The sequence below is a fragment of the Pteropus medius genome, unplaced genomic scaffold (genome assembly GCF_902729225.1).
Source record: "Pteropus medius unplaced genomic scaffold, Ma_sr-lr_union100, whole genome shotgun sequence".
Taxonomy (NCBI): Eukaryota; Metazoa; Chordata; class Mammalia; order Chiroptera; family Pteropodidae; genus Pteropus; species Pteropus medius.
In genome coordinates, this window is record NW_024350926.1 from 13,101,008 (window position 1) to 13,116,884 (window position 15,877).

The window sequence follows — 15,877 nt, forward strand, 5'->3', positions numbered from 1 at the left end:
GCGTCTGGCTCACGGTATTGAGCTGGGCTGCATTTTTGTCCCTGCTGAGGATTCTCTCCCTGTTGTCCTCACGCCCTCTGAATTAGCAGATTTGGTGCCCAGGACTCTTGGCTTTGCTATTAAAATATTTACTTATTTATTTTATGGAGATGAAATTTTAAACATTTATTTTTTAATGAAAAGTATTAACTGAATACCATAAAGATCCTGAGGAAAGCGCGGGCTTCCTTCTGCGCAGGCTCGCGGGAGAGCCGCAGGAGAAACTCGTATCTCCCCATCCGTCCCACGGCCGCCTGAGCCCCAGTCTTAGAAGGCGCGTGTTCAGCATCATCTGTAGGAATTTCATCATGGAAAACACTGTCTCTTTGCGGGCTCCATTTCAGAGAGGCTCGGATGAGGCACAGAGGTGCGTGTGAAGTGGGGGACCTTACTTAACACAGTGACTCATATGTTCCCACCCTACACGTCCATGCAGATGACCGTCGCCACGACGGTGACGTGAGGCGCCTGGCGCACACGGTGCCCCTCCTCGCACCACAGGGAGGAGACGGCTGTGCTCCCTCCAGCGTGACTCATTTGCTTCATGAGTTTCTCGAGGAGCCACAGCTGCCCATGTCCTGCAGTCAGAGATGACACAGTGACTGGGTTCGGAAAACCTGGAACTCTGCTGTTTTTCGTTACCTGCCCTCATAGGCTTATTATGAGAATCAAAGAAATATATATATTTAAAAAAGGAACAGTGGTAGCACCTGAGTTTCTTGACGTTCGTAGGAACTGGGAGGCCGCTCAGGGGGCCCGGAAGTCTGAACACCTGAAGAGTAGTCTGGCTCTGTCACTGACTGTGATCTTATCAAACACGGCGATCTGGGGCTCAGTTTGTTCACGTATAACACGAAGGCCCTGAACGAAATCTCCGAGGGCATTTCTGGCTTCGAACGTTTGTGCTACACAGCTGACTGAACACCTGTGAACATGTCTGCTGGCTTGTTGGTAAGTGTGTTATGTATTTTACAGGTCGATATGCACATACACAGTTGATTCTTGTTACTCATGGTAGCTTCATTCTATAAAGCTGCCGTGAACACTGAATTAGCACACACCGACCCACTGCGTCTGGGATATTGCAGGATTAGGTTCCCATGAGCCCCTGGCCTTAGCGTTTTTGTCAGCCGATAAGGACATAACCTTGTTTCCCGTGCACTTCTGTTTAGAGACACATACGTACTAGATCCCGTGGACCGATCGCACTGAACGCCCGGCCACAGCGCTACAGCTCAGGCCCGGGCGAGCTCGTCTCGCCCACGCGGCGTCCCTGAGAGGCGCTCACAGCACTTCCACACTCAGGACGCCAGGCAGCGCGTCAGCATGTGCTCGAGGCATTTTTACCAGGGCAAAAAAGGCACAGAAATGCAGGAACATAACACTTAAGTAGACCACGAAAAAGCCAGGGTCTCTTTGTTTGACCTCAGCGGAAACGTGTTCTGGCTGCTCTGCTCGAGCGCATGTCTGCGGAGGCCCATCACAGCACCTTGAGCACAGATTCCAGGGTTACAAAAGATAATAGTGAGTGGGCAGATTCCCAGATGCAGGACCCACAAATAATGTGCGTTGACTGTATATGTCTATTAAAACCACTGATAATAAACCCGTGAGGCTTAGGTCGGATGACACACAGGGAGACGGTTTCAGTAACAACAAGTGCTGTACGTAGTGTAGTAATTACTCGCATTAGCTGACTCCCGACTGTCCCCGGGTCTGAAGTGGCGCCAGAGTGGGCCCTGTCTGGCCATGCGGGCCCAGGGCCCGCCCGCTGCGCCCCACTCTCTGCTTACCGGGCCAGCCTGCTCTCTCTTCAGCCTGAGTCGCCTCACGAGTCCAGCTTTTCCTGGGCTTCCTAGGAGAGCCTTCAAGATTCTGGGTGTCTCTGGTTTGGGGGGGAAGCGCAAGGCGAGTCCTCTTCTTGGAGAGGTCGCCTCTGTGGCAGGAGCCTTCTTCCTGAGCAGCACTCTGTGGATGAGAGAGAAAGGCTGCTTTAGATGGCACTGTGAGTTCTGGAAAAACCTTGTGCAAATAGTCATTTCTCCCGATCCGTGGAGCTTTCGACGGATGACCGTGTACACAGTCGTTTGTCACGTGTGTGTCATAGAGAAAGATCACGGCCAAACAGTTCTCCTCCCAGACGGTACAGAGTAAAACCTGCCCCTGTCTGGTGGGGTTTGAAAGGCTGTACCTGGCTTTCTTCATGAGGAGCTTTTCAGAATCTGGGTAACGCAGAAGAATTTCTCGGAGGGTCTTTTTGTCCAGAGTTAGAAGGTTGGCGAAGCCGTGGGCCACCACGTCGGCAGTCCGACGGTTCCCCCCTGTCACTGCAAGAAGGCTGAAGAGACAAAAGCGTGCCTGTCACCATTTCACTCTTCCTCAACCGAACTCTTAAAACGTGAGCTCAAACCCACTGCCATCCACACCACCCCAGAGATTACTCGCTGGAGGAAAGAGTGCGGGTGACCGTGCACGCGTGGCGATGTGCTGGCTGCACAGTGGCAACAGTTTTCCACAGGTTTTGCCTCCGACTCCCTCCTCAAATCAAGGCCGTGGAGCCCTCGGTGGCCCGAGACCCCTCCCCAGACTCCGGAGAGCAGCCTCTTTGGACGGGGTGTCCTCCACCTCCTCTTCCTCCCCGCTCCATCTGCCCCGTGCCCGTTCCTGGCAGCCGGCTCGGTGGCCTTGCCCTGACTTCCATCTGGCTTCGGCCATCGGGAAACGGCAGTAGGCAGGAGGCGAGCAGGAGGACACGGGGCTGGAGCACTACCCCTGCCCTGTCCCTGCCAGGCCTCCGTCAGCAGTGGCTCCTGCCGGTGGCCCTGTCCTGAAGCGCAGCTCTCCCTGGTCACCTGCCCTCGCCTCGTCCTGGCTTAACTGTGGAAACAGCTCCCTGGCTGTCACTAGCTTCCTGGTGTCACTGTTCTTCTTGGGTCCTTTTAAATCTCCCTTCACTTGTACGAGTCACCTCTCTCCTAACGTCTCCCAGCCACCGTGCTTGGGTGCACATCCTGTCTTCTGCCGGGCTCGGCCTGACGCAGCTCTGACGTCAATCCATAACGGTGCCTGGGGACATCAGGAGAATCCAAGCTCGTCCCTTATCAATGCCTAAATCATCTCCAGGCGAATCCAACCTCGTCCCTTATCAACTCCTAAACTATCTCGTTCCTCAACACCACAAACCACTCCAGTACAGTCATTCAGACGCAACTTCCCACATGGAATGTCACTGAATTCTGGGCTTTCTGTCTGTCCAAGACATAGCTGGGCGTTTTGCATTTGGGAAGCGACCAACAAACACTTAGCGAATAAATGAACCCACGAATGAATAAAGCGAGTACAAATTCAATCGCTCACCAGTGATTTGGAAAACGAGGGCTGCTCTTTGAAACCAAGGCAAGAAAAGACACATTTCCAATGTTTTAAAAAACACTACAGGCTCTGCACTGAGAAGATAACACGACTGATCGAATCTCTTGGCGTCAACCAGTTAGACACAAAGAGAGAAGGCTCGCGTTAACAGAAACGCAATCTCCGGGTGGAAAAGACAGAGAAAGATCCTGTAAACAGAAATGTCCCCGTTTTCACAGTCCTGTGGAGCTGTGAGGAGGTCACAGGTTCTGTGCCTGAAGGTTTATGGTAGACAACGTGCACTTCCCCAGCTGCTGTCACCGGCAAGAGAACGTTCCGACTGGCTGTCAATGTTAAGAAATGAACATGAAGAACAGTGGGACGATTTTAAAAGGGATCCATGGGATCTACATAAGCACACAGCATTTTCTAATACTAGAAGACTTGAAGTAATAATGGCAAAGAACTTTCTGAACTTAATGACAGACACCAAACTGTAGCTCCGGAAAACTCAGAAAATATCAAGAATACCAAAAAAAACTGTTCCTAGGCGCATCCCATTCGAACTGTAATAAATCAGAGAGAAGAGAAACTCTGGAGGAGAGCTGGAGCGGGGCGACCTCACTCTAGAGGAAGAAGAATTCCAGCCGACTTTCCGTCAGAAATCACGCGCGAGACGAGAGCGAACGAAATACAAGCGTCCTCGACCTAGAATTCTACGTACAATGAGATTATCCTTCAAAAGCGAAAGAGCCTCAAAGATTTCGTCAGACAAACAAAACCTGAGGGACTTCACCGTTCGCAGAGCTAGAAATGTCGAACGGAGGAAGATGATACCGGTTAGAAATCTGGGTCTCTGTGAAGAGTGGAGATCACTGGGGAAGGCAAACACAGGTAAAACAAAACTAAAATCTTAATTTCTCTTATTAATTGATCTAAAAGATAACTTTCGATAATAAAGCAACGATGCATTGGGTGATTACAGCCCACGGGTAAGAGAAATGAATGACACCCATGTCCCACGGGCTGGTCGGGAAGAACTGAGGAAACTGTCACGAGGTTCCTACGCACACGTGGGGCGGCACACGTGGGGCGGCACAGCGCTATGTGAAGGGAGACTTAGATTAGTTTAAAATGCGTATTGCAACTCTAGGGCCACCACTAAATTCTTTCGAAAATAAGTATAACTGGTATGTTAAGACAGGAGAGAAAATGGAATCACATAAGATGCTCCATTAAAACCAGAGCAGGCAGGAAAAGGGGGAAAGCGTAATGCAAGGCCACCTTAAGGCATCAAACAGGGCCTCTTCCCTGCACTTCGCGTTCGATTTGGGTCCAGGACCACCCAGGCAGGCCACTTCAGAATGCACTATCCCTCCAAGACAGAAAGCCCGTGCTCAGACTCTATAAATGCTGACCATGTTAATACCTATTTATTTTGCTCAGTGATTTCATCTTTTAAGTGTCTTGCTCCAAGGTAAAAATTACTGACTTTTTCATCCTTTTCTGAGGTTGTCCCCAAGAGAGGCTCTGTCATCAACCCTTTTTTAGGAAGAGAAATGAATTTCTCTCTCTCTCTCTCTCGTTATCTATCTATCTGTCATCATAATCATCTCTTCAGTCACTCAACTTCCCATCTTCCTATCTTTCTATGAAATGGATGTTAATACGTGAAGGGCAATGATTGGACAAGCCTACTCCATTCGTATTCTGTCGCCCTGGACACAGGAAATCCAGGAGTCAGGACGGGATAGACGGCACGGGTTGGGGGAGCTTAATTTGGGCCTGAGAATGTCTCCGTGCGTGTCAGACTATGAGAGCAGAACAGAAATAACATATGTAAATGTCAGCTTTTTTTGAGATTTCTCAAGCTTTAATTAAACTTGCCTACAGGTTACATGTTTGGAGTGCTTGATGAGTTTTTGAACGGAAGAAATAGTTTGCCAGATGGATTTTGCCCAAACTCTCAGCAATGTTTAAAATAGCATCTTCTCCCCACTTCCCATCCACAGAATGCTTCTCCAGCATTCCACCAATGGAAAGTTTCACTTGTTAAACAGCTTAGTAAGAAGGTCTTTAAACATTCCCAACCCATACAGAGTTTCTGAAAGAGCACGTGCTGGAGGACAAACGCTTGAGGGTGATGACAAGTGTCCCCAAGTCAAAAGCAGTGACGAGAGCACAAGGAAACACAGGGAAGGGTCTAATTCCAGACTCTCTTCTGTTTGCTGTGACCTCAGATAACAACTTAAAGACCTTTTTGATTTTTCACTCTGATCACGTGAGTATTTATTATGTGCCTGCCACGTATTCAGCACTGTGACGTGAAGGCAGAGAGGAATTATTACGGCTCGGTATAGGCTTTGTGGAAAGAATATGAGTGTTGGAATTGGATAACTCTATTGTTTATTTAGTATATTTCTGAGCAGTTACTTGACCTCTCTTTTAGAAGCAAGGCCACCTTTTAATGCCTACTATAGACATCTGGTCATCTTTAGGGAGAAATAACTATTTATAGACTCCTGATATTCAATTATCAAAAAGATGCTATTAGGTAAAATTTCTGGCTTAGAAGTTTTAAACTTTAATTTAATGCAACAAGGAACAGTAAGTATAATGACTTTGTTACTCAGGGTTCTCCAGAGAAATGGAACTAGCAGTGGGGACAGATATGTACACCTAGAAACTGGCTGCCGAGGTCATGGAGGCTGAGAGGCCCCACCATCTGCTGTCTGCGAGCCGGAGGCCCAGGAGGGCCGCAGCTGCCATCCAGCCTGGGTCCGTAGGCCGGAGAAGGGGAGAAGGGGAGCCCAGGGTGTAAGTCCGGTGGGCTCCAGAGCCCAAGAAGACGGCGTGCTGACGTGGGACGGCGGGGGGCAGGAGGAGGAAAGAGCGCGTCTGACCTCCCTCCTCCGTCGTATGCTGTCCAGGCCCTCACAGAGCAGATGATCCCGTCCAAGTGGGTGAGGGCGACCTTCACTCAGCCAACTGATGGAGTCTACTCATCTCTTCTGAAACGCCCTCCCCGACGCGCCCAGACTCATCTCATCAGCCATCTAGGCATTCCTACCTAGCCTGGTCAAGGTGACGTGTCCCACGAACCATCACAGGACTGGTGTGCGAAGGTGGAGAAGCGAATGCCAGCGGCTGGGGGAGACCCGGATGTGCAAACTCTGTGAATGTCAGGGATGGCAGCGACGCGCGGGGAGAGAGAGAGAGCGTGTGTGCGTGTGCGCGTGAGCATGCATGCGAGTGTGCGCGTGAGCGTATGTGCACACACGAAACTGCTGCAAGGCAAATGCATGCTACCTAGGATTTATTCTCTTTTTTGGTTACACAGAGGAGGATCTGCACGCCTGGGTTCTTATCAGAGTTGGCACAGACGTCACAGATACAAACATGCAGCCCTTCCGCCCCCAGCAGGGCTTGACTTCGGGCTTGAATTGGCCTTAGAGGAAGTGGATGAACAATGAAGGAGCTAGGTAAAAATTCTAAGAAAGGAGAAAGGGGAAAAAGGGATAACATGTACTTTTTATTCCGTGCCCTGTTCATTCATGTCCTTTCAAGTGCCCAGGAGAATACTCTGCTATGATACTCAGGCTAGAAAATACTGTATCAAACAAACTAACATACCAGCTTCACTGTTTCTCTGGAGTCAAAACAGCTAACAACGTCATATATCAATGACCACGACAACCTAGAGAGATACATTCTTACCTATACTTATCAACATGGACACTGCGGTCCACATCAGTGAAGCGACTTATTCGAGAACAAATATTTAGGCGGCTTACTGTTGACATTCGAATCCAAGACCGGAGCTGACTTCGAGTCACAAGGGCTTTTCTTTACACCCTAAATAACTCCAGTGCTGCTAATGAAGTCGTCGCTGTTGCTTTAACGCAGATTTACCCACAGACAAAACAAGGGGTAAGTATGGTAGGGCTGGTGGCGGCCGTGCTGGGGTCTGACTCGGCTTCTCTGCCGCCGCGTTGCTGTTCCAATGGCAGACAGAGCCGTGACTGCACCGAATTACAGACACTGGATACAGTAGAGAACATGTGAAGCCACGTTTCAACACGGCACTGACGACATAGTTGTTTACAGGGATATTTTGAAACAGATGAGGTTTGCTTTTTGATCCAGACAAAAAGGTGCTACAGAATCTAAGACGCTATATATACAGGTGCAGTGAGAACAGAAATACGTGTTCCAGAACAGACAGTGTCCACGGGGCCGAGACAGGAAAAAAATGGAAATGAGCAGTTTTCTACCTCAATATTAACCGATCCTCTTACCCCTCTTCATACTTGTAACGTGTCCACCATTTCTATCTTTTAGGAAAGGTAGGCGTTGGGGGTGGGGGAAGGAATAACAGTTATTCTGACGAAGAGTAAGAGTTTGGAATTAGAAGAGTCCAAAAAAACTAGAAGTCCCTCTTGGTACTCCCATTTTAAGTGTTCAGGAGAAATAGGTAAACATTGTTTGGAGGAAAAAAAAAAAGAGGTTTGAAATTATTTTTCAAAATAGTTGGTCTTTTCACAATGATATAAAGTAAATATAAAAATATCCACAGAATGAGCAATTTGAACGAAATAACTGGTGAAAAGTTAGAACTTAAATATTTTAAATGAAAACCAGACAATGCAAAATACATAAGGATATAGAAACACGTAAATTCTACTCAAAAACTTGTTATACAGGACGAAAAATGGGTGATAACAAAGGAAGAAATGCGGAAGGTAAAGGATCCCATTTATGAAAATAAAGAGGCCCATGGAAAATGCATTCATCAGCAAACCTTTACTGAGGACCTATCATTTTCTAGGCACTGTTTAGAGAAATGCAAATTAAACAACCTATTAAAATATAAAAGCAATGAGAGTAATAAAGTAATATCAGTGATGCTGGGGAAAAAGCTCTGCACTGCATGTGGTATTGTACGTAAGAGTTTTTGGAAAATAATCTGCCCATATAGGTGTTATAGAAATGTTTCTACCTTTTGACCTAGTTATTTCACTTTTGGGAATAAACCTCAAAGAAATAAAAGAAGACGAAGTAATTTTATAAAGATAAACACAGCAGTGCCATTCTAAACAATGAAAACTGACAAAAAGGGCACAAGGCCGATTATGCACATTCGTGACAAAAACGAATGTGTATTAGTACATTTGCGAAGATGGACAGATAACTACATTCACTTATTTACTCGGTAACTATTTGTTAGGCACTTATGTGGGCCAAGCAGAGCCTCGAGGGCTGGGGATCGAGTGCAGACGAACCCAGCGTGTCTGCTGTGGTCTCTGGGAGCCTGTGTCTTTGCACAGAACAGAAAAAGGGAGCCTCTCTGGGCACGTGCAGCCCTGTGCATGCAGAGCTGGCAAGAAAAGCCCCCCTTTTGCAAAGTAAAGGGCACCTGTGCATGAGGGAAAGGCTCAGGGCCCAGTAGCAGGGTGCGGGGGTTCCAGCCCCCAGCCCCCACCTGAGGCACAGCGCGTGCAGTCTCGTGAGGAAGAGAAACACAGGAAACAAATGCGCCGGTCAGGTGAGTGCGTAACTGCAGAGGTAAGTTCCCTGAAGGAGCGCACAGCAAAGAGAACCGGGGGTCCTGCAGGGAGAATCTAGAATCCTGCAAGAAGCTGAGACGGGGTTAGGGGGACAGGGAAAGCAGCCGGCAGAGGTAACAGTCTGTGCAGAAAACCCCCAACGGCTGCGTGGCGTGCGGCATGCCGAAGGGACCCAGGTGTGGGCTGAAAGAGAGGCAGGTGATGCCGAGCGCCTTGCAGGTCAGGATGCGATGCGCATCTCATCCTGAGGAACAATGAGAAGGCACGGCACAGCTGTACGCTGAGGGCAGGGACGTGGTCCTGGCTGTGTTTCCAGAAGACCCCCTGGCGGCAGAGGCGACTGGACTGGAGAAGACGTGGCACAGGACGGGGGGGTGGGGCTGGAGTGGCCACTTGGAGGGCTGGAGGTGGCCTGCTCCACGGGGCGGCGATGGAGGAGGTGGGATGCAGTGGGCGGGGGGCACGCAGTGAGGAGGGGAGGCTGCGCACTCGGAGGTCCGCCCTCGGTTCTCCACAACCTCAAGCAACCGCCCAATCCAAGGACACGCTGGTGCTCGTGAAGTCTTGTGTTCCATAACGTCGCGTGTGTGCTCCGTCGCCGGATGCTGGACTCTTCGTTCTGTTCCTCCGTTTCCTGTCTCACCTATTCATAAGCCTTCGAGGGAAGCGGCTGCTTCCTGTTCACCATGCCATGTGGGGCCTACTTTGGGACACTCTGCATTATGCTGCAAGGGATCCTGAATACAGTTTTCTGTTATTTTCATCAAATCACTATTGACTATTTAGTTAATTAAAAGTTGCTGAATAGCTCCTGCATTGGCTTTGAATAGAGGCAGGATATAAGGAAAAATCAACACGTATCATGTGGTTTTGATGTAGCTGGTGGTGACATAAAGATGGAATGTCCTAATTCTTATATATTCATAGCTCAGGATGTTGGGAAGACACATCCGAGCAAAGTCATCATCAGTCAGAGGTGACTGTCATGTCAAAGCCATGACCAACATTACGAAAGCACAGGACAGGGAGCACAGAGCAGAGAGCAACCAGTGAGAGATGGCTTCAGACAGCTGACCTCTGAGTTGAGTCTTGAAGGGTGAGAAGGTATTTTCTAGGGGGAGGACATCCCAAAAAGAGGGAAAACCAGTCGGGAATCCTGTTGAAATCAAAACAGCAATTCCAAGGGTAAAAACTCAGATGTGTTTCTAGAAAAGTGAGATTTTAACAGACACAGAGGGAGACAGGAAGTGGTTAGACACATTGGGTGGATCTGATTTGGCACGACGTGTGTGTCAGGAAAACAGGGAGTCAGGACCACGAAAGGCCAACGCTCGGCAGACCCCGGCTCTCTCTTAAAACAGGGTGTCTGCACCTTCAGATGTTCATTGGAAATATGGCCTGGGTTTTCTGCATGACAGGCTGTAAATCTATTTTTCAGTCGAGGCTTTGCTCTTTTGGATTAATATAAAATGTCCCTGAAAGCCCTCAGTTCTTATTTTTTTTTCCCAAGAAAAAGGACCTTCTTTAAAAAGCTACATGAAAGTGATGCACTTAGCTCATTTTACCAAAGGTCACAGCATTTCTGAGTAGTAAACATGATTGCTCGGTCTTTCCAGTGTCTAGATGTTTGGCAGGCCAAGCGTCCAGCACTGGGATGAATAGCTATTGCTCCAGGGGCGCATGACGGCTGTGGGGCTGTGGGGCTGCTGTGGGGCTGTGGGGAGTTCTGGAGCTGGGGATCTGGGAAGGGGCAGGTGCATCCTGCTCTCCCTCACCCATGGCCAAGAAGAGAATCAAGGCCAAAAGCTCCCTTCTGCTCAAATCAACTAGACTCCTGAGCCAGTTTAGGGTGTGTCTGGCCTGCTGGCTTCTGCTCAGCCTTAGGAACCAGGTGGGTGGAAGGAGACTCATGTGAGGGGCTGCTGTCCAGTCTGAGCCAGCCCCGGGGCGCTTCCTCCAGCAATGACGACGCGGCAGCGATGCGCATCCCAGTGTTGACAAAGTTCTTCTCTCTTGGGAACGCTCAGCCCTTGGGAGAGGTCGGCTGATTAATTTCTGCAGTGTTTCCAAAGAGACTGCTGCATGTTTCATGACCTTGAAGATGGCAGTGATTATTAAGTCACCAAAATGTTAAATCCCTCTTGCAAGGAGTCCATGTAAGACGACGACAGGAAATGGGTAGAGGACTGGACCTCGGGCCTTCTGAGAAGCGGCCCCACTGCTGCCACACAGCGGGGCCTCCAGCAGTGCCCGCCAGCTCTGAGCAAGGAGGAAAATAAACAGAGGCCACGTGGTGGGCGGCGAAATAACGCGCCTCGACACTGAGGAGCCCCTAATGACACTACCATGAGAGCTCCCTGGGATGTGAGAATGGCTTCTTAGCAGCCACAAGATCCAGGGCTGGATGAACATCTTTCCGGGGTGTGGTGGCGGGATCTCTGGACCCTGGCCCACGAGATGCGGGTCTGAACGTTGTCCCTTCCTATGTCATCGCGGGCAAGGTCGGTGGCACCTGGAGGCACACTTTCCTCAGCTGTGAAATGGACATATTAGCTGCCTGACCGTCTGCTCTCCCCCTCAGAGCCGGTGTCCCAGTCCAAGACCCCCGCACCCGCACTTGAAGCCCTGCGGCTGACTCCGACAGGTCCCCCGTCTCAGCCCTCTCTGCTACCACTGCAGTCCACAGAGCTGCGGAGCCTTTCAGAGTCATAATTCAGGGTGTCGTTCCTTTGCCCAAAACCCTCCAATGTTATCCATTTGTACCCAGAATAAAACACAAAGTCCCCAGCACGAGGCCGCGGATAACCCGATCTCTGCTCGCAGCGTGGGCCTCCTCCCCGCTCGTGCCCCTCCTTCACTGCACTCGGCCACGACCTGTGCGTCTGTCACCAGACGAGCGTGGTTTTCCCGCGTCTGCCCGCCCTGCCGTCAGCCCACACCTGCACAGCGGCTCCACGGGCTCGCTCCAGTCCGGGGAGGCTGTCCCTGACCACGGAACCCAAACGAGCACCCCAGCCATTTCCAGCGATTTCACCCACATTCCACGGATGGGGACGTGAACCTAGGCCCGTCTGCTTCATTGCTCAGCCGCTGTCAGTCCCCGCAGGACTGCAAACTCGTGGGGCGCACCTTCTATGCTGTTTTCACAGTGTATGCCCCGGGTTCAGATCGATACCCGACACCCCAGCACTAGGCACCCAGCACACCTTTGCTGATGAATGAATGAGTAAGTGTAAATACAATAACACATTCGGAAGTGTCTAGCGCACGAGATGCCTAAATTTGTTGTCTGCTTTCTTGCTCTTGGGGACTTATTTGTAGCAAAGGCCAATACGGAATAATAGCAACAGTTAACACTTATTGGGCCATCCTAAAACTTAACTCACTTGCCAGCCCTCTAAGACGTGCACTGTTGTTATTACAGTTGTGCAGATGAGGAAACTGAGGAACACGGAGGTCAAGGAAGTGGTGACCTTGGATTTGGACTCAGGCAACTTGGTCCCACAGCTGTGATGCTATCACTCGCCTACTCGAAACGGCTGTCTTGGCCTGGCAGTCAAGTCTTCCAGCAATATGACAACAACGGATTCTTCTGATCATTTTTTTCACTATTCATTCATTCATGTATTCAGTCAACATATATTAAGCACCGACCTAAGTCTCAAGACTAAACAGCTGTCTGAGCCAAGTCTTTTGGGGGAAGAAAAGGGATAAATAGAAATGAAAATCCTTATTTTCAATGCTCTCAGCAAAATCAAACCTTCGATAATCTGGAGCAGAAACTTTCCAAATTTTAAAACCTAAGATTTTTCCTTTATGACAATGCCAGCCTCCCTCATTTACGAAGTGTCTTTCGGATACCTGATCTCGCCAAACACTGTCCCAGTTTTCAGAGTGACCAGAACTTGAGTACCGTCGGAGCCTCCAAGCACTTGGACTTCTCCTTGCTTGACGATATACATTTCCTTCCCAATTTCTCCCTATATGCCAAATACAAAGAGGCACTTTATTACTTTATTCTTGACTATTACCCCCCAAGCGAAGAAACAGAAACTCTTCTAGAGGAATCGATGTAAGTGAAGGAAGCAAGGAACATCGATGAAAAGGCAACCATTTTCAGGCCTGGGGTAGGTTACAGACACCAGGTGGAAGGAAATTATTAGCACTGTGAGCACTGAATGCCGCCGCTGGCCACCAGGAGCCATCGCAGCCAGCACGTTGTTCCAGGAGTGGGCACGGGCAGAGGAAGCAGCTGACTGTAGCACGGCCCGCCTGGCGTTGGTGACCGCTGCTTTGCTCGGTCTACCCAGACAGCATGGGCTGCAGCCATTTCACGCTACTACAGATTTAGAACCTGGGGCATGCGAGCCTCTAAGCTATCATTCTTGTTCCATACCTGATTTCTCTAATCTTTGTCTCTGTGTGCCTTTTCCTTGCTGTTCCTGCACTGTGTGCTCTGCTGTAATAAGTCTTAAGCCATAACCATAACTTTATGTTGAGTCGTGCGGATCACCAAACCAGCAGGTGGCTGGCTGTGGGGCCCCTGGGACGTATGTCCTCCCTGCAAGATCCAAAAGGAATAAATATGCCTCACAAGACACCGAAAGGGCATCTGGGCCAAGAAAAGCTGCTACATTCTGATAAGCAGGTTTGCGTGATACCAGACAGATTATTTTGGATAATAGTACCTACATATCTCAATGAGTTGTCTTGATCATCCTGAACTATAAAAAAATAGCATGACACTCTGTTCAGGAAGGGACTGGGTTATGTGACTTAATAAAATATTTTTGTTAACTGTATTTTCGAAGGATTAGAATACACTAAAATTAACTCAGGATTAAATGACGTTGATTCTAGTTTACACTCTGCGACGGCTGATACACCTACTGTGTCCCAGTGCTTGGCACAGGGCTTGTGACATAGTCACTCATTTATGAATGAAGGAAACATAATTTAACCATTCTCTGGGAAGTTTTGAAGTCTTTTAACAAAAGGTTATTTTCCTGAACATTAATTATCGTGTTATAATTTTTGGTCGAGTTTAAAGTTTTCACACTCCGCCTCTTAGTTAACCCTATGTGAAGTTGAAATTCTCATTTTATCTCCCCATTACCTTTATGAGGAAGGTAGAGTAAGTACTATTATTTCTATTTTATGGAAAGGAAAATAAAGATACAGATTGGCTTAGCTGACTACCCAAAGCTCCATGACAGAAGCAAAAAGAGGCCTAGAATGAGCATCTCCTAACTGAGCAATGCAGGGAGTATGTTCAAATTTTGCATTGCGCAGTATATTAAGCAAATATTTATTCTCAAATATAGATCAAGGAAGAAATCCCAATACGGATGGATCTTATTGTGGTTACTTCCTTCATATCAACGCCAGTAACAATCTCTCTCATTTGCCTACTAGTTTTCAAAATCGCAACAGTGTATGATAGTCACATTGCTCTTTATTTTAATTCCTATATTTGTTCTAACAGAATGTGCTACTTTCTAACTGCAGAGCATTTTCCTACACTTAGTGCACTTAGTTCCTGCAGAAATCCCAGTGAGGTCAAATATAAGAGGCTGCATTATTCTCATTTAAAAATTGGTAGTAGAGGCTTGAACGGTTGTATCTTGAGCAAACTTACAAGGCTGGCAGCTGACAGTGTTGAAACAGTAGCACCTAATTCTGTCTAGTACGTACAGGTAGATCATTTTTAATAATGAATCTAATACCAAGACTAATCTCTTAGAAACCAATAAAATAGTATAAAGTATTTTTAAATAAGGGAAAGTTATCTGAAAATTAGTTTTCCAAGAGATACTCCAGGAAATGATGATGAGAACAGGGCGTATCCCTTCTTCTTGGCATGAAGTAATCCTTGAGGAACTGGATGATTTTTCAGAGGCAGTTATTACAACTGACGAGGTAGAAGCACACAGTGGTCCTTAAATAAGAGTTCAGCACTTATAATTATTTTTTAATGATCATTTCAATACTTATCCAAGGAGATCTGGCATAATCAATAGACCAAAACTTCTACTACTTCTTGCATATTTCTGGACTAATTTAAGCCTCTCCCGAAAGTTTAATTAGCAGCACATGAAGCAGCCATTCCTCAGAGCACGAGGTCTGGCGCACGCGAGATGAGGCGGACCCGGCTCCTGTGCGGGGCTGACGCGCTAACCTGCGGGAAGTGCGAGAGCTTCGTGGACAGCGGGGCGCCCTTAGTGGGTGGCACTTCTAGTTCTCAGGGTTCCCGGGCAGAAGCCACTTCCGAGGCTAGTGGGGGCATCATGACACTCACATTAATTCTTGACAATTATTCCTGGGAAAACTCCCCAATTCTCTTTGAAACAGCCGGGGCTGCCCGCTGGGTGAGGTTAAGAGCCGCCCTGCGGATTAGGGAGGATTAGGGAGGCCAGCGCACCGGGCCCCAGCCCTGCCGTCTCCTAAGGCAGCGGGGCCACTTCCAAGGCGCAGGAGCTTCTCCCTCCCTTTCCCGCGGGGACCTGTGGAAATGGTGAGCAGAACGACACCTGGCCAGCTGTCTCAAACCCGGGCAAGCGCCAGCCTTTCCCTCCTGTCGGTATCTCCCGGGACTCAAGGTCCCCCGCAGACGACGACGAAGAAATGTGGCCGGCCATCTCGGGCCTTCCCGTTTCCGCTTTCCTCCTCCTGGCTCCTTCTCCGCCCTCGTCTGTGCTCGCGGATCTGCTCTCGTCACTGAGCGATACGAGGCGCTGGCAATGAGAAGGTTGCGTCCACTCTGCACTTCACCCTTTGGGAAGCACATCGGCACTTCTCAGGGGTGTGGGCGCTCAACTGTCTGAGTTATCTCATTTTCGGTCCCTGCTGCTACTGGAACAAACTGAAAGGCCATTTTGGTGCAGTAATGCCTTGTTGGTCCCAAAACACCACCCTAGGGG

At 48.8% G+C, this 15,877-nt stretch overlaps 1 protein-coding gene across 1 annotated transcript in view; it reads right to left on the reverse strand.

Annotated features, from left to right (window-relative positions):
• CNGB3 (cyclic nucleotide gated channel subunit beta 3) overlaps positions 1–15,877 on the reverse strand; it is a 40,660-nt gene that overhangs the window by 1,713 nt on the left and 23,070 nt on the right. Inside the window, exons 7-9 of the mRNA XM_039841978.1 lie at positions 12,819–12,937; positions 2,231–2,377; positions 1,833–2,007 (exon numbers count right to left, since the gene is read on the reverse strand). Coding sequence (XP_039697912.1) covers positions 1,833–2,007; positions 2,231–2,377; positions 12,819–12,937 — 441 coding nt within the window. The remainder of the gene's footprint in view (positions 1–1,832; positions 2,008–2,230; positions 2,378–12,818; positions 12,938–15,877) is intronic.